The following is a 21,054-nucleotide window of genomic DNA, read 5'->3' as shown; positions in this document are numbered from 1 at the left end:
ACATTCCTAGAATGAGGCAGAGCTGGGATTTGAGTTTGGGCCACCTGTCTCCATGGTCACTACTGGTTAGGGTCCATTTAAGGTTAGAACCTTTCTTACTTTCCTATGCTTCTATTTATATAGCCCACAATTGACTTCACTCATTTTGACATCCCACATCAAAGTGCTGACTCATAGAGCTTCTTTTTGTCCTCCACACGCCAATTTCCCCAAATCTTCATATATTTTATAAATCTTTTAAAAAGACATATTAAAGAACAAGATTATATTTTATTTAATTTGCATTTGTTTGAATGCTGTGGAAGCAGTGCATTTTTACATTTCCTGGACCCAGATGTTTCTTCTCTTGAAAATTGCCTGCTTATATCAGTGGCCCATCTAAAAAACTGATAGGGTTTGTATATTTCTTATTGATTCTAAACGGTTAAAAATATATTAAGGATATTAATCTTTAATTATATGAAAATTTGTTATAAATATCCACACCTTTTAACTTGTTTTTCAGTTGTTCAGCATTTTTGTTGTTATTGTTGCTGTTTATTCATTTGCTTTCTTACTGTACAAAAATTCAATTTTTTTATACGGTCAAGTATCTTGACCTTTAAGTTTTCTTCTTTTGGTGTCATTCAATGTCAGACTTTTATGCATGAAACTAGCCATTTCCATGGTGCTGTACAGTGACTCACTTGGAAACTTTAAATTTGATTCGGCACCTAAAACCTGCTGGTTCTGACACGTAATTGTATAGATTTTGACCTATAATGGAAGAAAGCAGACATGTGCCACATATGTATTTATTTATATGTATAAACCTTATATATGTACAGTATCATAAAACATATCTTTTATATATGATCATGCTATGATGTGATTTATGATTTAGATATGTTTTATGATTGATGGAGTCATAGTCAGACATGACTGAGTAACTAAGTACACACACACATACACACACACACACATGATTTTATACACACACACACACATATATGACGTTATATATATATAGCTGGCTAAGTTACCTAAAAATTGATTTAGATTCCAATATGACTGAATGGCAACCCACTCCAGTATTCTTGCCTGGAAAATCCCATGGACAGAGAAGCCTGGTAGGCTACAGTCCATGGGGTCACAAGGAGTTGGACATGACTGAGTGACTTCACTTTCACATGACTGAAGTTTATGTGAGACCCAGAATGGAGATGGCACCTAAGAGGATGTAGAAAGAACGTTAAGTTGGGTGTCAGGAGACCTGGATTCTAATTTTGGTCTCACATTAACTGGTCGAGTATACCAGGCCCAGTTACTTAAACTAGTTTCAACTTTCTTGTGTGATGAGGGTGATGGTAGGTGATACTAAAAGTCTTTCTAGCATGGACACTCTGTGATCACACTTCAGGGTTCGCTCTTGTGTGAGCACCAAGAGGTTAAGGACAGAGAAGGGCAAATACAGGGATTGTGGAGGGGAAGTGCTGTCAGGTTACTCCAGGGAGAAGCTGGCAGATGCAGAGAGTGATGATCCAGAATTCCATCATCCTAACCTAAGTAGCCACTACCAAGCCTGGAAGAAAGTCCCTGCTTTATAAGCTCTCCAGGTTTCTCTTGCTTTTACCAAAGTCAGCCTCCTCAATGAACATAAAGGCCCCAAGTCCCAAATGACACCCTCCTCTGAGTGAGCAGACAGACCCTGAGGCTACATCTGACTTAGGAGTGCACAAGCTCATTTTGAACAGTTGGCTGCATGGTAGTTTTATTTAAACTGTCTACAGAAGGAATGCAGTGTTGGCTGACTTCTCATTTTATGCCAGTTCCAAGGTCAGAAGCCCTGAGTGACTCTGGCATTTATAAATCTTTGATAGGTGTGAAGTAGAATCTAAAATTTGAGCCTTGACAGGCATTTCGGCGGTCATCTGGTCCACCTTCTACCCCTAGCTCTGTGAGTAGATTTTTCACTAGTTTCAGATACTTGATTTTTTTAGACTTGTCTATGTATTTCCGTAAAAGCACATCTCAAATTTTAATATGTAGTGTCTGACCTTGCCCATTTTTTTTCAAATGGGAAATATCCAGTGTTCGCATGAATAGTTATTCTGCCTGTACAGAAAAGAGATAGTGTGTTTTAATTAGTGTCATATTGTTAATTTATTTATTACTTTTCCCCAATTATTTTGAAAAGTTTCAAACTCACAGAGAACTGGAAAAAATAGTGCCATTAGCTATATACTCTTTCCCTAGATTTATTAATTGTTAATGCATGGCTGCATTTGCCTTATCACTCCATATTCCTATATAAATATATACACATATTTTTTTGCTGAGATATTTGACAATAAGTTTCTGACATCTTGCTCCCTTGTGTCTAAGTGTATCAACATATATATTCTAAGAATTAGAACATTCTCCACAGTTTTCCTAATTGAATGTACCATGTTGCTCTCCTGCCAGCCATGTATGGGAGCTCCAGTTACCATCTTTGGGAAGTCTTGCTTTTCTCAGTCTTTCAGAAGTTTAGCCGCTCCAGTGCGTGTGCAGAGGTATTTCATTGTGGTTTTAATCTCAGTGTCCCTGATGGATTGTGATATTGAACATATTTTCAGAGTCTTTTTGGATACCATCTCTAATGAAATGCCTCTTCCAGTTTTTTTCCCATTAAAAAAAATAGATAATTTGTATTTTTTCTTATTGATTTGCAGGAGTGTTTTATATTCTGAATTTCTCTCCAGTAGATGTAAAACAGAGAGACATTTGATTGAAATTATTTCATGCGTTGGAATAGTGTCTGACCTAGCCCATTTTTTTTAAAAAAGGGAAATAATCCAGTGTTAGCATGAATAGTTATTCTGCTTGTACAGAAAAGAGATAGTATGTTTTAATTAGAAACTTTTTTTTTCAGTAACTAAAACAAAGGAAACACTTGGACTGGCAAAATGATAGTTCCATGAGTATTTATCTTCATTGCATAAATAGTCTTCCTTTTGGGCAACTGGACCTTTATATAGAGGCTCTTGGTATTCTAAGATAAGCAGAAGGATATTCTGGGAACTGGTTGATAATTCCATTTTTGTGATAGTCACGACAGAGTGACAATCAGGAGTTCAAAGATGAGAGGCAAAGAACCCTATTCTCTTCTTTTTCCAAAGTCCTCCTAAAGTACAGACAAGAAAGAGAGACTTCCTAGTCAGAATGGTTATCTGTTACTAAAGGCGCAGTTGGCATCAACCCAAACTGAAAACTTTTAAAGTAAGAATTGACATGATAGCATCACGCTGGCATCAGAGACCATTCTGAAAGTGATTTTCATCCCTTCTAGCCATGCCTATACACAAGGCTGTGCTCTGAGTCTCTTCTTGACATTCATACCCAGATAAAATCTGATTAGGCCAAAGGATGGAAGTAAGTGGAGCTTCCATGCTGCCATTAATGGCACTTTTCCAGTGAGTCCAGCTTCAAGCACCAGCTACTATGCAGTCTGAGTTGGCACTTGAGGTAGATTCTTTTGCCATCCTTAAGCTGAACTGAAAACAATGGGCAGGGTTAGGAGCAGAAAATACACTGCAGAAAGTCAGTCTGAAATGCGCAAGAAGGAGAGTTGAGATCCATACCATATTCCCTTGGTAATGGCCCAGGAGAGGCTTATGGGCTAATGATAGATGTGTATACATTTTATATTAAAAATTTTAAAGAAGTTCCAGAAGAATGGCATTCCCCTTCTCCCCTGGTCACACAAATGTGGATCTCCTGTATCCACACTGGCCAAAGTTAGGCTGTTTACTGAGCCCTGTGGCATCTGCAGAAGAGCTTTAGAAAACATCCTTACCCGAATCTTTCTGTTGGCATCACAGGGGAGCATGTTCAACTCTTGGAAACCCATGTGGGTTGTATTGTTAGAAGATGGAATTGAATTCTATAAGAAGAAGAGTGACAACAGCCCCAAGGGAATGATTCCCTTGAAAGGAAGCACTCTGACTAGCCCTTGTCAGGACTTTGGAAAAAGGATGGTGAGTTGCTGTAATTAACTGTGACGAATACCTTGTCAGGTGCTGACCTTTGCATAGCCTACTAATTGAGCTCCCTGGGCCAGTCCCTCTCCCCACCACTCATCCTGAACCCTAGGCATTTGGGTCTTTCTTGGCTAAGCATTTCCGGAATAGGGTTGGCTCAACTCCTGTGCTTCATAAAAGCCCTCACCTCCTTGAAAGGAGACATTCCTAATGGGATGTGTTTTGATTTCAGTTTGTGTTTAAGATTACTACGACCAAACAGCAGGACCACTTCTTCCAGGCAGCCTTCCTGGAGGAGAGAGATGCCTGGGTTCGGGACATCAAGAAGGCCACTAAATGCATTGAAGGAGGCCAGAAATTTGCGAGAAAATCCACCAGGAGGTCCATTCGACTGCCAGAAACGATTGACTTAGGGTGACTTTCTATGTTTACTTTCCTTCACTCTTCCTTCCTTCCACCCCACTCCTTGAAGCAATCTCACAGCAGACCCTACTCCAAGGCCTGCTTTGGGCACCTTTGAAGGCTGTACACACCCTTACCAGTCCTTAGTACTTTCACTTGATGTACTAAGATGTTTACCTGGCTCTGAGGGAGTGATCATGGTGTCTCCAAAGCCTAACAGCTGAGGAGAGGAGGCATGGGAATTCCCTCATGTCTGTGTAATCTTTGCAGAGGGAGGGACAGGGAGAAGGAGAGATAGAGAAAAAGGAGGGAGGAGAGAAAGAGATAATACATCATTGCATTTATAAAGTAGCTATAGTAAATTACTCTTGAAAGAAAGCTTTGGGATCTATACATAGGTAGGAAAAGATAGGAGCTATGTGTTCAAGCAGGTAAGGTTTTTCAAGTTCAAGTTCACATATTCAGCAGGAGTGAATATCTCTTCTAGGCAGAAACCATTTGTGCGCCAACCTAGCTTAGTGACCTCTGATGTTGACTGGTGATAGTTGATAGGTGATAGTTGTTGCCTAAAGGTTGATATCACTTAAGTCCCTTTCTTTAGGAATGTCTTTATTTTTTACTGGTTTTTGCTTTTATGTGGCATGTACCCTGTAACAGGAGCTCTGCCAGGAAGAATTTCATATTGACTACTTACAGCATCCATCCAGGATTCTGTTTACTAAATGCAGGGAGTCCCTAGGAGGAGAATAGAAAAAGCCCCATACACACCTAATGCAGGATTTGGAAGGTCATAGGAGTTTGATGAAGTTTGTACACTGAGCTTAGAGAGAATGACTGCTTTCTCTCACCAAGAAAGCTTTCTGGTAAAGACCCAAGAGGAGTTGCCTAGTCCAGCTGTAGCTGCTGGGTGGGTGGTCCAGTGACAGCATTTCTGGCCACAACTGTCAGAGCTAAGTGGGAATGATGTTTGTGCTACATGGAGCCACAAGACACACAAAATCGTTGCTTGCATTTTTTCTGATAAGGGTATCTTTATTATTCAAGGACAAAAACGCAAACATCTCACTATTTTGTTTAATCTCTTACAAATTCTAGGATAAAGAATAAGTTTAGTCAAAACATTCACTTTCTTGGGACTTCCTTGGTGGTCCACTGGTTAAGACTTCACCTTCCAGTGCCAGGGGTTTGATCCCTGTTTGTGGAGCTAAGATACCACATGCCTTGCAGCCAAAAAACTGAAATGTTAAAAAAAGAAGCAATATTGTAACAAATTCAATAAAGACTTTAAAAATGGTCCACATTAAAAAACAACAACAACACTTTAACCCCTTGTCACTCCCCCCTACACCCCACCAAAACACATTCACTTTCTTGGTGTCAAATGTCTACACCAGATGGTCTCTTAAAGGGCACAAAGAGCTGGGACATGATTATTGAGGCCTGAGAACCTTTAACCTTTGACACCTAACTGGGGACAATTCTCCATCTCAGATACTAAAAGTTAAATCAACAGAATTTAGTGAATTGAAGAGCTATTAAATACCTTCCCAGTACATTTTGCTGAATGCCGTGCAGGTTGCAGAGTTCATGCAAGTATGAGCTCTGCCTTCTAATGACCTGCTTATGATCCAGTGGAGAGATTAGGCTCAGGTTTCACCTGGGGACGGGGAAGCCTGTACTCAGGGCCAGCCCCTCCAAGCTGGCGAGTCCCAGAGAGGACTGGCCATGCTGAACCGCTCCTGCTCATCCATGTGTTTTCATCTGTGCAGTGCCTTGTATTTGTCTATGAAAGACACTGAAAAAGGAGTAAAAGAACTGAACCTAGAGAAGGACAAGAAGATTTTCAATCACTGCTTCACAGGTAAAAGGCCTTGTGGGTCTGATGTGGGGCTTCTGGGGCAGGCAATATGGAGGTCTCGCTCAGCCTTGAGTGTGTGTAGGGGGATGTGGAGTGAGGTGGGGGGGTTTGGTGTCATGGAACACAGACCGATGTACATTATCATTGGACTTCCCCAGCATGGAAAGAGAAAGAAAGGTAGGCCCATACTTTGTGGTTCAAGGTAAAATCTTATAAGTTCTAGCTATATCAATCAAAGGGTCATTTTTTTGCCAGAAAATGGCAGGATGTTGAAATAGACACAGAGTTGAGCAAGATGATAAATAAGAATCAAGACACCTAATGTTAGATTTAAGTGACAAATTAGGGATGTCTGAGGCTGAAGGCAATGGCACCCCACTCCAGTACTCTTGCCTGGAAAATCCCATGGACGGAGGAGCCTGGAGGGCTGCAGTCCATGGGGTCGCTGAGGGACAGACACGACTGAGCGACTTCACTTTCACTTTTCACTTTCATGCATTGGAGAAGGAAATGGCAACCCACTCCAGTGTTTTAGCCTGGAGAATCCCAGGGACGGGGGAGCCTGGTGGGCTGCCGTCCATAGGGTCACACAGAGTCGGACACGACTGAAGCGACTTAGCAGCAGCAGCAGCAGCAGCAGCAGCAGCAGCAGCAGAGGCTGCATAGTGTTTTGTTGTTGTTCAGTTGCTAAGTCGTGTCTGACCCTCTGTGACCCCATGGACTGTAACATGCCAGGCTCCCCTATCCTTCACTATCTCCCAGAGTTCGCTCAAATTCATGTCCAATGAGTCATTCTTAAAAGAGGTCTGTACTTGCCTCCCTACCTCTTTTACAGGGTCACTGCAAGGATTAAAAGCAGAAATGCAGTATTAATTAGTTTTTCCTTCCAGAGAAAGAAAACTGGGCAAAGCCTTTTGTATATGAAATTCATGAAAGGTGCTCTTATCAACTAACTGCTTGCATTCTTGTTTCAAAGATGGTATACCTTACTGCTTTGATGACCTGGGGCCTCGTAAGTTGGCTCTTTGGTTGGCTATGTTTGTACAGTATATATTGTAGAGCACAGGGAACTATACTCAGTATTTTGTAATAATGTATATTTAATAACATAAATATATATAATATATATAAATGTTTGAAAGAAATTTGTTGTATTTATTTACTTTTATTGAAGTATGGTTGATTTACAATATTGTGTTAGTTTTAGATGTATACACACACACACACACACACATATATATTCTTTTTCAGATTCTTTTCCCTTGTATGTTATTACAAAATACTGAGTATAGTCCTCTGTGCTATACAATAGGTCCTTGTTGGTTGTACAAAATATTTTTAATACAGAGCTTCATTGTAGACTGCAGTTGGTGGGTCAATTTCATTTTATTCTCCTCACAGTCCTCCCTTGATTCAGAAGGCTGATTGAATGACTTCTCAAGGTCCCTGCTAGACCCTGCAAAGGTGTGCCATTTGATGTAAAGAATGGCATAAAATTCTAAATTAGGACATACACATACTAGCACATGTTTTCTGCTTAAAAACTTGCAACAGCTCCTCATTGCCAAATTCTTAATGTACCATCAAAGCTCTCCCCACCCACCCCATGTCTTCCTCTCTCTCCTCTTCTTTTGTCCTCTTCCCACCAGCCCCCAGCAGGGATCCCTCATGCCTGTTTGAGTCTGTTCACACTGCTGCTCCCTCAGCTCCTGGTCCCCCCTTGGCCTCTGCCTAAGCAAATGCTTGATAAACATTGTCACTTCCTCTGTGAAACAATACCCATTGCCCCACCCACCCCTCCAAGCCTTTCTGCAGATTTGACCCAGCAGCTCCACTGCTACAACACTTACTCATTACCCAGATCTTCCTTTTAGACGACCCCCCCACACCCCTACCCCCCCCCCCCCCCGCCCCCCGGGGCCTCTCCAATAGCCATTACTGAACTTAGCTCTCAGCAGAAGTTCTGGGTCATTAACAGAAGAAATGAGTGGGTTAGTAAAAAGCAATTTCTTCACACACGCATTGCTCCTTAAGGAGCATGTAGATGTTTTTTTAAACTGTTTACATGGTTCCTTTTGTTTCCAGGTATCTATCTCAATAATTTCATTTTTCCTTCTTGGAGTAACAGGGAAGATGAAACAAGTAAGACACCTGGGTGCTCTGCAGCTCTCTAGGGAAACTGTGCCTTGTTCTTTGAAAAAGAGAGTTAACCTTCTTTCTGATGGTCCCATCCAGGTAACTGTGTCATTGACTGGCTTGTTTCCAATAAATCTGTTCGGAACCGCCAGGAAGGCCTCATGATCGCCTCCTCCTTGCTCAACGAAGGGTACCTGCAGCCCGCTGGAGACCTCTCCAAGAATGCGGTGGATGGGACTGCTGAAAACCCTTTCCTGGACAACCCTGATGCCTTCTACTACTTTGTGAGTGAGGGAGCTACCCATCTACTCCTCCAGGCATGGAGGTGGACCTGGGTGGGTTCTAGGTTGATTTCAGTTCCTATCTGCTGATGTGAAAGAAAGCACCTATCCTTCTAGGTTTGGCCCATGTCCTTGACTTGACAGCTGTCCCTCTCCATAATGCCTATCACATCCAGTAAGTTAGTCTAAAGGAAAATACTGTTTACTTGAATAGTTTTCTTTATTTTTGTTTAAAAATTTGCTATATTTATTTCTATTTTAAGCAAGAATTTCTTTTGTAAAAGCTTATTAGGCCCCAGTACATGCCAGGTGGGGGCTTCCCTGGTGGCTCAGTGGTAAAGAATCTGCCTGCCAATGCAGGAGATGAGGGTTCATCCCTGGGTCGGGAAGATCCCCTGGAGAAGGAAATGGCAACCCACTCCAGTATTCTTGCCTGGGAAATCCCAAGGACAGAGGAGCCTGGTGAGCTACAGTCTATGGGGTCATTAAGAGTTGGATTTGACTTAGGGACTGAGAACATGCCAAGCACCCATTTAGTCAAAGTTGCTCCAGTAGTGGAAGGAAAAATAACCGGCAAAATTATGGCCCCTGGGAGTCCAAATATACATTGAAATATGTGGCTCAGTACAAAGTATGTTCATCCTTATTCCTTCCCTCTGTCATCATGGGCACCTCCAGTGGCATGCTTCCCACACACGGGAAACACTGTATGGTACAAAATGGACTTAATCTTGGGTCACATGAACATCTGGCAACAGTGGATTTCTAGGGGGATTCTGGCAATTTTGTTTCTATTTGGGGTCAGAGCACAAAAGTAAGGAAGCTACTTATAAAAATGAAGTGAATGTACCAAAGAGAGTTTCATTTCACTTTGGGGAAGTTCCTCTGTCAGAATTTTTTTTTTTTTTTTCAGAATTTCAACCTGGTTGTTTATAGCTATTTAAATGTAGGACTCTAAAAAAAAAAGTAGGTCTAAAAATACCGAGCACAGTGGCTTGTGTGATTCATTGGTCTTGTTTAGCTGAGCGAGGCCCAGTTCCTGCCTGAATTCAAAGGATGTGGCTGGACCTGAGCTCTTGGTTTCTTAAAGTTGGGGAGCTGAGTGGCAGGGGGCATATGGAGGTTATGTTGTATGCACAGTGTCTTATAAACCAGCCAGCTCACTTTCAGTGGTGTGGCCATGAGGTCCCCAGAGAAGGAAGGCTTTGAAGGGAGAGCTGTGCTGAGCTAGACTTCCAATACAGCTTGGGGAACCCAGGAAAATGAAAGTATATTGACAAGATCATACTTGCATGGAGACAAGGGAGCATCTAGCAACAAGAAATAACCATCCAGATGGGACTTCCCTGGTGGCCCAGCGGTCAAGACTCTGTGCTTCCACTGCAGGGGGTTCTGGTTTGATCCCTTGTCGGGAAACTAAGATCCCACATGCTGCATGGTGCAGCCAAAAAAAAAAAGAAGAAATAAGCATCTAGAAACAAGAAAAGTGGGGAGGGGAAACAAGCTAACCAAGGATAACCTTTAACATTCAGGTTGGGATGTGAATCACAGGGAGAAGGAGTGGCTAGAGGGAAGAGGGAGACGAAGGTGGTATAATTAGCACTATGCCTAAGACTGGAAAAATAAACTGGTTCTTTGGTTCCCCAACAGCCAGACAGTGGGTTCTTCTGTGAAGAGAATTCCAGTGATGATGATGTGATTTTGAAAGAAGAATTCAGAGGAGTCATTATCAAGCAGGGATGTTTACTGAAGCAGGTGAGTGGTCACTATATTCTACCCTAGGCTTTCTCCCTAACCATGCCCTTTGTATTTTATAGGATCAAATAGTGCTTTGTATTCTATAGGATCAAATGGTATTTTGTTTGTTTGGTGAATAGTCAGCTAGAGAATGAAACTGACCTAGTGAAAGAGAGACAAATAGTTAAGTAGATGATTAAAGTGGCATTAGGTCAGGAGGATTGTGGCAGGCAGGGCAGAAGCACCTAAAAATAGGGAAATTTCTATCAATGTTTCAGGAAAATGCTGACCTTTTCATTAGTTGGAGGATATCAGTTGGCAAAGAGATGCCATCCAAAAGACAGAGATGTTTCACAATGAAAGTTCTTCCACTGGCAGGAAATAGAAACAAGCTGCACCCAGAAGAGAAGCATCATAAACCACTGAGAGCAAGGAAGTACCATTCCAGACTGCGGGTAGGTCACAGTGAGACCATACCCAGGCCAGCTCTGCAGGAGCAGCAAAAGATGAAGGTCAAGTCCAGTCAGAGGGCATAGACTCAGTCATTATCAGGTATCATCAGGTACCGGCCACTGTCAGTCTGGGAGACAGGGGCTGGGCTGAGCTGAAGAGCTCTGGTCAGTTACCAAGTGCAAAGGCATGGGACACCAAGAGGTAAGAGAACCCAGTGGCTGGAGCTGAGTGAGGAAGCCAGGGTCAGCACCTGGTAGAGAAGACGCAATTGGAAAACAGGAATATTCAGAGTGAAACAACTGATGCTAGTATATGTTGTCACAGAAGCCTAAGTTGCTTTATGAGGCCAAGGTCTTGCCCCTTGTGACTGTGCCATGAGCTGTCTCAAAGGCACTGCTCTGTATATGTTAATAAAAGAGAGGATCTGGCTGCTGCAAGATTTCTGTGCATTGTGTATAGATCTCATGGGACTGAGAGATTTGACTTATCTCATGATAGAAGCCTGAACTTCTGAGTAAAGAGGGAAGAACCAAAGTTGAGCATATATTTGCCTTTAAAAAGGAGAACTTTGGGTTGACTAAGTATAGATAGAGATTTTTGAGTTTCACTAGAAGTAGAGCATTAATGTGGAAAACTTACCTTCATATTATATTTTGAGAGAACATGGTCCTAAGAAATAAAAAAGCCATAGTTAAGAAAGAATTCCAGACTGTTCTCATAACTTGTATGCCCACTGACTAGATTAAAGAATGAGCAAAGGAGCAGGGTCAGCCTTACACAGGGTAGGTTCTGGAGGTTGCCCGCAGGCTGAGTTTGCACATCACCTGCTTCCTCATTGGTTCTGAAAACTGTGTGTATGTATATGGCTCTGGTCACAGGCTGTTAAGGCAGGAGTCACTTGGAAAGGAGTTTCACTATTTCCTTATGATGTCTTCTATAATTCTATGCTACTATCAGCCATGAACGACTTTTCTGGACTTAGTTGATCTGACAAGCCTTAATTTAGAGTGGATCCCTGAGAAAACTGAACATGAAGGTTAAATAGGGATAGATGAAGTCCAGGCTGGACTGGAGTGAGGTCTGGGCAAAGAATGCAATGGAGATGCTGGATGGTCAAAAGTCGGCTGAGGGTTGTGGTCTGTGTGTGTTGAAAGTGGTGGGACTAGATGTAGGCTTACTCTTCTATTTTTCTTCAGCTTCTTTACATGGCCTTTGATAGGTACAGGTCAGCCTTCAATAGCTCAGGTGGTGTACATTTGAATCCTCCAGGGATCTGTTAAAATTGCACCCCAGGCCAGTTAAATCAGAGTCTCTGTATGTTACAGGTCCCCAAGAGGTTCTGGTGTGTGGCCAATGTAAAGAATTACAGAGCTAACCATTTTCTTAAAAGTTAGTTTATCAAAATATTATCAAAATATCACTGTTTAAATTGTCATAAACCTCCTTGTAACATGAAGAAAGCAATATTTTTTCAATCAGGAATTTTGTTCTTTTTCAATATTCCCCCCACCTCTAATTTTTAGGGGAGGGAGAGGGAAGAAAAACCTCTTCTACTTGAATTGATAGTCCCCCTTTAATGTTTCCCGTCCCTTATCTCAGTGGTTTATAATCCTAGCTCATAGCAGGATCATCTGAGAGATTTTTGAAAGTCTTTTTAAGTACCAAAGAAACTAATCAACCCTATGGCTTCTGTTGTGAGTTAGCCCAGGTTACCTGGTAGAAGCCTTATCTCAAAAAAGGGCACCTGTGCTCCACACTTCATAGGTGGGAAGTAGATGCATCCACTTGGGGGTCAGTCCCTACCCTCATTCTACCCCCTTCACTGGTTCCAGAGGCCTTGATTTTGTTTGGGGGACATAGCCAGTTTAAGGATGAATGATACTGGATTATATTCAGCATAATCCTTTTTATATAATTCATACTGTGACTATGATGAATAAAATACCTCATTTTTAAACCACATGTAGATTCTTTGATGAGAAAGGACAATGTGTTATACATAGTATTCTTGTATCTGCTGCAGAGTTCAGCATCCTTCTTAGTCTGTAATAGACAACAAACACTTTTAGAGTGAATTAAGTTGAATGTAAGTACACCCGTTCCTCAGTACCCACAGAGGACTGGTTCTAGGACCTGCCATGGATACTGAAATCTATGGATGCTCAAGTCCGTTATATAAAATGGTGTTGCACAAAGAAGATGTTGACAGAGCAGCAGCAATTCTTGGAAACCCCAGCTGTGCATGCGTTCCTTAAAGTGCCTCAGGAAACACTCATCGTGTGCCAGTGAGGACCTCAAGACAATGTGGTAGTTGGCCAGGCCTGGCTGATTTCACATCCTCCTGTGCCTTCCTCTTCCACTGACTCCTGAGAGCTTGATACTCACCCAGTGATTGTGTAAGAGAACATGATTTGCATGCCTGTAGATCTGGAGAAAATGGTGTGGGGCAGCAACCTTACTGTTCTTAGCCTATGGGTAACACCAATTAAGGCAAAGAGCAGGGACTCGTAACAAGAAATTTAGAAGCTGATGCTTTGCAAAAGCCATATAATGTTGCAGATAGAAATATTCTGTTTTCTCCCATATGACTCTGTGGTGTTCTTGGCTCCATCCTTCAGGCAAGTAGAGTGTTCTTTGGAGATGAGCTCCTTGACCAAATGCTCTGCCAAATAACTTAAACCCATTCTTGAAAGTGCTCTGACCTGGTGTTATGAAGGAGACATCGTTTGCTAAAATCACAGACGTTCCATTGCTTCCTATACAAACACAGTGAAACACTTTGGAAGCTTTCTGTATGTGTCTCTTAATACGCGGTGCTTCAGAAATAACACAGAATATTCTTCATGTTGGCAACATGGAAACTATATATTTTCTAATTTAATATTTTTAACTTCTGGAGTTAAAAGTCGCTTGAATTTACTGTAGGAAACCATAGAATCAGGCTTAGCACAACATTTTAAACAGCTACTATCAGCTAATTGAAATAGCTGGGTAATTCAAGGCAATTACAAACATAAGAATTGGCTCCCACATGCCAGGCGCAGTGCTGGGCATGGGAGGAACAAAGAGAAACAGACACAAATCCTGCCTCAAAACCCACAGTCTAGACAATGTCAGTGTTTGACATTGGAAGAGTCAATGGTTCTCTAGGGAAGGGCCAAGTCCTGTTCTTCCTCATTGTGTCTGTAACAATCACTACTGCTTCCAATTTCCATTGCTGCTCCCTGTTGTTCAGTTCAGTTCAGTCGCTCAGTCGTGTCCGACTCTTTGCAACCCCATGAATCGCAGCACGCCAGGCCTCCCTGTCCATCACCAACTCCCGGAGTTCACTCAGACTCACGTCCATCGACTCTGTGATGCCATCCAGCCATCTCATCCTCTGTCGTCCCCTTCTCCTCCTGCCCCCAATCTCTCCCAGCATCAGAGTCTTTTCCAGTGAGTCAACTCTTTGCATCAGGCGGCCAAAGTACTGGAGTTTCAGCTTCAGCATCATTCCCTCCAAAGAAATCCCAGGGCTGATCTCCTTCAGAATGGACTGGTTGGATCTCCTTGCAGTCCAAGGGACTCTTAAGAGTCTTCTCCAACACCACAGTTCAAAAGCATCAATTTTTTGGGGCTCAGCTTTCTTCACAGTCCAACTCTCGCATCCATACATGACTACAGGAAAAACCATAGCCTTGACTAGACGGACCTTAGTTGGCAAAGTAATGTCTCTGCTTTTGAATATGCTATCTAGGTTGGTCATAACTTTCCTTCCAAGGAGTAACCGTCTTTTAATTTCATGGCTGCAATCCCCATCTGCAGTGATTTTGGAGCCCCAAAAATAAAGTCTGACACTGTTCCCACTGTTTCCCCATCTATTTCCCATGAAGTAATGGGACCGGATGCCATGATCTTCATTTTCTGAATGTTGAGCTTTAAGCAAACTTCTTCACTCTCCTCTTTCACTTTCAAGAGGGTTTTTAGTTCCTCTTCACTTTCTGCCATAAGGGTGGTGTCATCTGCATATCTGAGGTTATTGATATTTCTCCCAGCAATCTTGCTAATTTTTGCTGGGATTATTGTAATCATTTCTTGATGGTTTTCTTTCTACCTTATTCTATTTCCCCTGGCTTTATCTTTAACCCCTAGCTGATCCATCCTGTATGTTGTCACCATATTAATCTTCCTAAAATGTTACAGTAATCTTTTTGCTTCCAACTCAAAAGCTGTCAGTGACAACAACCCCTGTGTCTTATTTTTTACTGTCTCCTTCCACTTTTCCAAACTTGCCTCTGCTATACCTGCCTTCTAGCCTGATGGTCTTACTCATCAGGGTCTGAATATGCCTTAGACATTCCCACCACTGCTTTTTTGTTGTCAATGGTCTTCCCACCTCTTTCCCACCCGTCCAACTCCTGTGTGTCCCACATGGATAAGTGAAGGTTTTTATGAGGCTCTCTTTGACATGCCAAACCACAATTATATATCTTTCATTTAAATCCTTTGAAACTAGGACCTACTGAATAGCACAGGGAACTATACTCAATACATAGGGAACTATATTCAATATCTTGTAATAATCTATAATGGAAAAGTATCTAAAAAAGAATAATATATATGTGTGTGTGTATAACTGAATCACTTTGCTGTATACTGGAAACTAACGCAACATTGTAAATCAACTGTATTTCAATGAAAAAAAAACCTCAAATGAAGTTTCCAAATAATAAATAGTAAATTTAAAAAATCCTTTGAATCTGTATATATAGAATCTAGAAAAATGGTACTGAAGAATTTATTTGCAGGGCAGCAGTGGAGAAACAGACATAGAGAATAGACTCATGGACATGGGGAGAGGGGAGGAGAGGGTGAGATGAATGGAGAGGGTACCATGGAAATTTACATTACCATATGTAAAATAAAATGAAAAATCCTTTGAAAAACTCTTATCTATAAAGATTATTTGATTTGGACATTTGCTATTTTATATTTCCACATAGATTATAAACTCTTTGAAGAGCAGGGCCATGTCTTAAATCTCTTGATAGCCCCACATTACCTAACGTAGTATGTTATACATAGTGCTGTCTTGTATGATGCTAAAGCTGCGAGATGATCTTAGAAATAATTTAACCCACAATTTAATAACATCTAAATTGTTCATTGGTTCTAGTGCTATCTCTGACAAGGCCTGGGTTGTGACCTGAATTCTCCTGGAGATAGAATGTCATCTTTATTTTTTTTCTTCTTTCAATTCAACAAGACTTATCCTGTAGGGACTATGTGTACTGAGTGAGACTAAAAACTTATCCTTCCTTTTTCTATGTTGATCCTGGATATAGGGCCATAGGCGGAAGAACTGGAAAGTGAGGAAGTTCATTCTGAGAGAAGACCCTGCCTATTTGCATTACTACGACCCTGCTGGGGTGAGAAACTGTGCTCCATAAACCCTCCCAGTGGAAGCTTGTGCTGCTCCTAATCACGGGGCTGCCAGGGACCTTCCTGCTCTGCTCCCTTCGTCTTCACCCTCCCTCTTCTTTTTCCTCATCCTCCTCTACCTTTTCCAACCCCTTCTTATTGCAAAGATCTGAGACCTTAGGCTTTGAGGCCAGCAGAATCTCAGGGGATGGAAGAAAATATATTATATGGTCATTTATTTGATCAACACAATATAACTTTTTATTATTTATCCCAAGATGATATTTTCAGAGGAACTCAACCAACTCAACACTGTGCTCTGGGTTTAATGTGCAAAAAAGTGATAATTCCTCTTCTAGGCCTATTTTGATGAGAGCATCTTTTGAGCCCAACCGTTTAGGCTGTTGACTATTCAGAAGAGGGCTTTTTCCTTAATAAGTTGAGTCATGTCCATCTGGGTTGGGTCCTCAGCTTCTGCAGGGCTCTCTTGATTACCTCCTATGAGGGTTCTACTACTGTGTCTGTTGCCTGGGGCCAAAGGACTCTGGAAACACCTGGCCATTCTCCGGCAGGAAGATGATTCAGCTTCCCTACCTCCCCCAGCTGTCACTTTCCTCCAGATGTGAAGCTCAGGTTGACTTGCATCTCCTCGTCCAGCTCCCCACTTCCCCGCTGTGTGAAGTGGGAAGAGGGGTGGAGGATCCAGAACGGGTTCCCTTTAATCTCCTTCCGCTCTTCTTTAAACCACAGTGAGTCTGTGTGGCTTTGGCACCCAGAGGATCAAGTATACGCCTATATTTTACTTTGGAAACATAATGAAGGACTCCTTTCTCCTTTAGGGGGAAGATCCCTTGGGAGCGATTCGCTTGAGAGGCTGTGTGGTCACCTCAGTGGAGAGCAACCCAGATGGTAAGAATGAATTTTGGGGGGAGAGAGGTGTGTCTCCCTGGGCTCCCTCCCACACCTGTGCACTCTGAGCCAACAGCAACCACTCCCTCACTCACTCCCTTACTCAGCCATGAATGAGTTCGCTGTCTGAAAACTCCAGAGAGACCCAAAGCTGTTCTCTCTCAACTGCTGTCCTGGCTCTCTGGGTCTTGGGGAGCTGTAGTGGTTTTGTGGATGCCTTGAATAAATTCTAGCACAGTGCTGAGAAAAACCTGTCACCTCAGAATCGGCTTGGGTGGGGAGACTTTTTACCTCCTCATGCCTGTGATGGAGCCCAACATTCCTCAAAGTGCACCTTTACAGAATAGGAAATGCCCCACAACAAGAGGAACATTCGTGCCGGGAGGCAGTGTGGGGAACAGGAAGTGCTCTGGGGTTATGTTAGTTAGGGGCACAACTTTGAGTGAGTTGCCTAACTAATCTGGGTTTTGGTTCCTTCTCGGAGAATGATGGAGTCCTACCAGCTGACCCTTGGGTCTTGATCACAAGTCTATGACTTGGTGATGAAATGACCGTCTTCTCAGGTGTGGGAATGAGTGAGCAGTGTCAGCAGGAAGATGCGGTTCAGACCCCCAGACCCTGGTTTCTCTTGTCACTTTGGGCCAGTGATGCTATAGAGGGGGACTGGAAATGCTGCAGCTGCAGGTGCCTAGATTTTAACTATTCCTGGATCTGCTCCCTCCTGTCCCCCCTTAGAGTCATCCTTCACTGTCAGGGTGGGCAGTGTGCTTCTTGTTGATCTGAGATGGATGTGTTTTGAGTCTTGTCACAATATCGGCCAGTTTTCTGCCTTCTGATCTTTCAGTAGAGACGCTGACTTAGTGCTTGATAAAAGCTAGTTTAGACTACACTGATGGGACCAGTGGCACATCTTTTTTTTTTTTTTTTTTTTAAGAAAACTAATATTGAGGTCAGCTTTTGATTTATATTTTGAGTGGAGGAAAGGTACTCACTGGACACTATTACAGGTTACTCATTATACATTGTGTGCAAAAATGAGAAATTTAGTTTGCTTATAAAAGAAAATGTTTCTCCTTGAGTGTTTTACTTACTGCTTAAACACACAGACACAATCATACTACATACCGGTCTGTATAAGTACTATATATATATACACACACATATATATATATATAAATCATATATATATAAATGTACAAGCATACAATAATGGTAAGTTTGAAAATCACATTTAATTTCCTTAGAACACTTGGAAAATGGGGATTTCATTGCTTGCAGAAGGAGGGCAAGCTAGGTGGCTTTTCTGGTGCCCATGCTCACTGTCATCACTTTCTCTCTCACCAGGCAAGAAGAGTGAAGAAGAGAACCTCTTTGAGATCATCACGGCTGATGAAGTTCACTATTTCCTGCAAGCAGCCACCCCCAAGGAGCGCATTGAGTGGATCAAAGCCATCCAGGTGGCCTCCCGGACGGGGAAGTGAAGACACTCCCTCCCAAGGGAACCACATGGATAAGCTCAGTCCAGGGCCTGGCCATGTCTGCAACAGAAGGCCCAGGGGTGGGATATTGTCATCCTCGGGGGTCCTGAATGTAACTAACCACATGCTGCGTGATGTCCACCCACACTGACCATATCACTCGCTGAAGCCTCTCTGCCACTCTCTGTGTCCCCTGGGCAGACAATGCCAAGCTGTGTGGCCTAGGGACTTTGCTTACCCTCTCAGGCCTCAGGTTCCTCCTCTGGAAAATGAAGGAGTTGAACTAGGGGAGACCTGTCCTCCCTAGCTTCAAAAGCCTGCCAATCTAATACCCATGGCAGGGCAGCTGGAGTCCCTCCATGACCAGGTCTTGGCCTTCAGAACCTGAAACAACTGTTCCCTTTAAAGCCATTGCCCATCTCTACTAAGAGCATTAGCATAAACCTCTTTTGTTCCCTTTTGCTGCCTTCCCCTGCTCTTGGCACAAGTTCATGTATCAACACCAAGGAGAACCCTCTTCTTCCTTCTTTGTCCTCACCAGAAACTTCCCAACAGCCAGTACTGCAGTGGTGGTTTTTAGCTTGAAGCCTTGTGACTTCAGTCTGGAAAGTTTTGTCTTCTGAGAAAAAGACCCGAGGAAGCTAGGAGTAGCTGAGGGTCCTCTCCTCTCCCTGAGGCCTCCCAGAGCAGGTGTGTTGCACTCTACTGGGGGCTGGTCAGACAAGAAGCTATCTTTGCCTCTTTCTAGAGAGCATTTCTAATTAGGAGCAGGAACTCCAAATCTGTGAGATTCTGTTTCATTTGAGTGTTTACAGAAAAAAGTGGCCAGAGGGGTTTTCTCTATAGGGTCTCTGCTTGGGTGAGGGGGCTGGACAGCTGCCTGATTGAAATATCCCCTCCCCACCCCCACCCCAACTTCAGCTCCAGAGGGTGGAGGGCCTAGATCACAGGCCAGCTGATGGGATGATGAGTTTATACAAAGATAGCTCTGAAAGGACTTACGTTTAGCTTGCAAATGGAGGTGGCCGTCACATCACACCGTGCCTTCAGTGCTCGAGTTGTTGAGATTGTGGTCACACCTTAAAGCGTGTGCTTTAAGCACAAGCTGTCCCATCTCCTGCTTGGCCAACAAGGGGCCTCATGGGCCCATCATCATTCAGAGGGGTCTGATCTAGATTCAGATTGTGTACCTGTTTCCAGTTTTTTAATTTATTTTTTTATCCTGTCTGCCAACTAATGATTCTAAACCAAAATTGAGAAAGAAATTAAATATGTTTGTGAAGGTGTATTTTCCAACTTTCAATGTTTAATTTTAAGGCCCTAGTGAGGAAAGAAGTGTAGAAAGTTCTTGATTTTAGCAGCTCCTTCTCCCCTCCTCCAATTCCACACAATATCCTTGAGGCTACTCTTACCCCCAGATTGTTTTCTCATTGGCCAAGAGGTGAAAGACTGCCCTTTCTGTGATTCTTTAGTAAACTGTATTAGAACATGCACAGTAGTTTTTCTACATTCAGTGTTAGAAGTATTTATTAATGTGGAGTCAATTTTAAGTTTTGAAATAAATATTACCATGTTGAGTGTCGTCTCAGTGTGATGACTCTGACGTTTTGCCTGTCGCTAGTGACTCTCCTTTTCTACCACCTGCTTTCCCTTACTGATTTCCACACCATCTGTCATCTACCAAGTCATCCCAATGGCTTTAAAATTGTTTTAAAAACAAAGTCAGTGTATTCTAGGGAGCAAGATTATAGGGAAAATAAAGATAAGGCTTCGGGAATAGAAAGATATATGGACAGCATATCTTTCTGTTCCCTAAACCTTTGTCAATGATTAAAAAAATGAATTACTTGCATTATACACTTTTTTCTTTTCTTTTTTTATTTATTTGGCTGCATCGGGTCTTAGTTGTGGCATGTGGGCTCTTCACTGAATCATACAGGATCTTTCACTGTAGCACTCAAACTCTAGCTGTGGCCTTAGTTGCTGCTCAGCATGTAGGATTTTAGTTCCCCAACCAGGGATCAAAAATCATCCCCTGCATTGCAAGGCAAATTCTTAACCACAGGACCACTAGCGAAGTCCCAGTAATTTTTAACTTATGAGAACTTGATTATAATGTTTAGGCAAGCAAAAGAGTCCATACATGGCCATTACCTATTAAGAATGCTGAAAACTATTTACATTAGGGGGAAAGAAGTTTCTCACTGAAAGGCTGCTCAGTATGGTTGAGCAGGATGTGTACTGCTCAACTTCAGGGGGCCTTATTCACTTTGTAGTCTAGGCGACTGTCATCCCTTGGAATTTGCATTATACAATTTGCATTACATATTTGAATATTGTGGTCTGCAAAGAATTCAAAGCATCATTATGGCTTCCTAATGGAGGCAACTGGAATGAAG

General features: G+C 42.4%; 1 protein-coding gene across 1 annotated transcript; it reads left to right on the top strand.

Annotated features, from left to right (window-relative positions):
- The first annotated feature begins 1,202 nt into the window (after nucleotides 1-1,202).
- PLEK (pleckstrin) lies at nucleotides 1,203-20,136 on the top strand. The gene is made up of 10 exons (XM_068973635.1): nucleotides 1,203-1,219; nucleotides 3,179-3,203; nucleotides 3,843-3,998; nucleotides 4,234-4,415; nucleotides 6,173-6,264; nucleotides 8,497-8,681; nucleotides 10,329-10,433; nucleotides 16,193-16,276; nucleotides 17,108-17,177; nucleotides 18,522-20,136. The coding sequence occupies exons 1-10, from the start codon at nucleotides 1,203-1,205 to the stop codon at nucleotides 18,656-18,658; spliced, it is 1,053 nt and encodes a 350-aa protein (XP_068829736.1). The 3' UTR covers nucleotides 18,659-20,136.
- The last annotated feature ends 918 nt before the right edge of the window (nucleotides 20,137-21,054 follow it).

The sequence above is a fragment of the Capricornis sumatraensis genome, chromosome 1 (genome assembly GCF_032405125.1).
Source record: "Capricornis sumatraensis isolate serow.1 chromosome 1, serow.2, whole genome shotgun sequence".
Taxonomy (NCBI): Eukaryota; Metazoa; Chordata; class Mammalia; order Artiodactyla; family Bovidae; genus Capricornis; species Capricornis sumatraensis.
The sequence above is the reverse complement of the archived record's forward strand: the minus strand, read 5'-3'. Positions and strand labels throughout refer to the sequence as shown.

Bases quoted from the DNA above. Each gene is read 5' to 3' on its own strand.
- PLEK (XM_068973635.1), top strand. The intron at 16,277-17,107 runs GTGAGAAACTGT...TTTCTCCTTTAG, and splicing joins ATTACTACGACCCTGCTGGG to GGGGAAGATCCCTTGGGAGC. The intron at 17,178-18,521 runs GTAAGAATGAAT...CTCTCTCACCAG, and splicing joins AGTGGAGAGCAACCCAGATG to GCAAGAAGAGTGAAGAAGAG.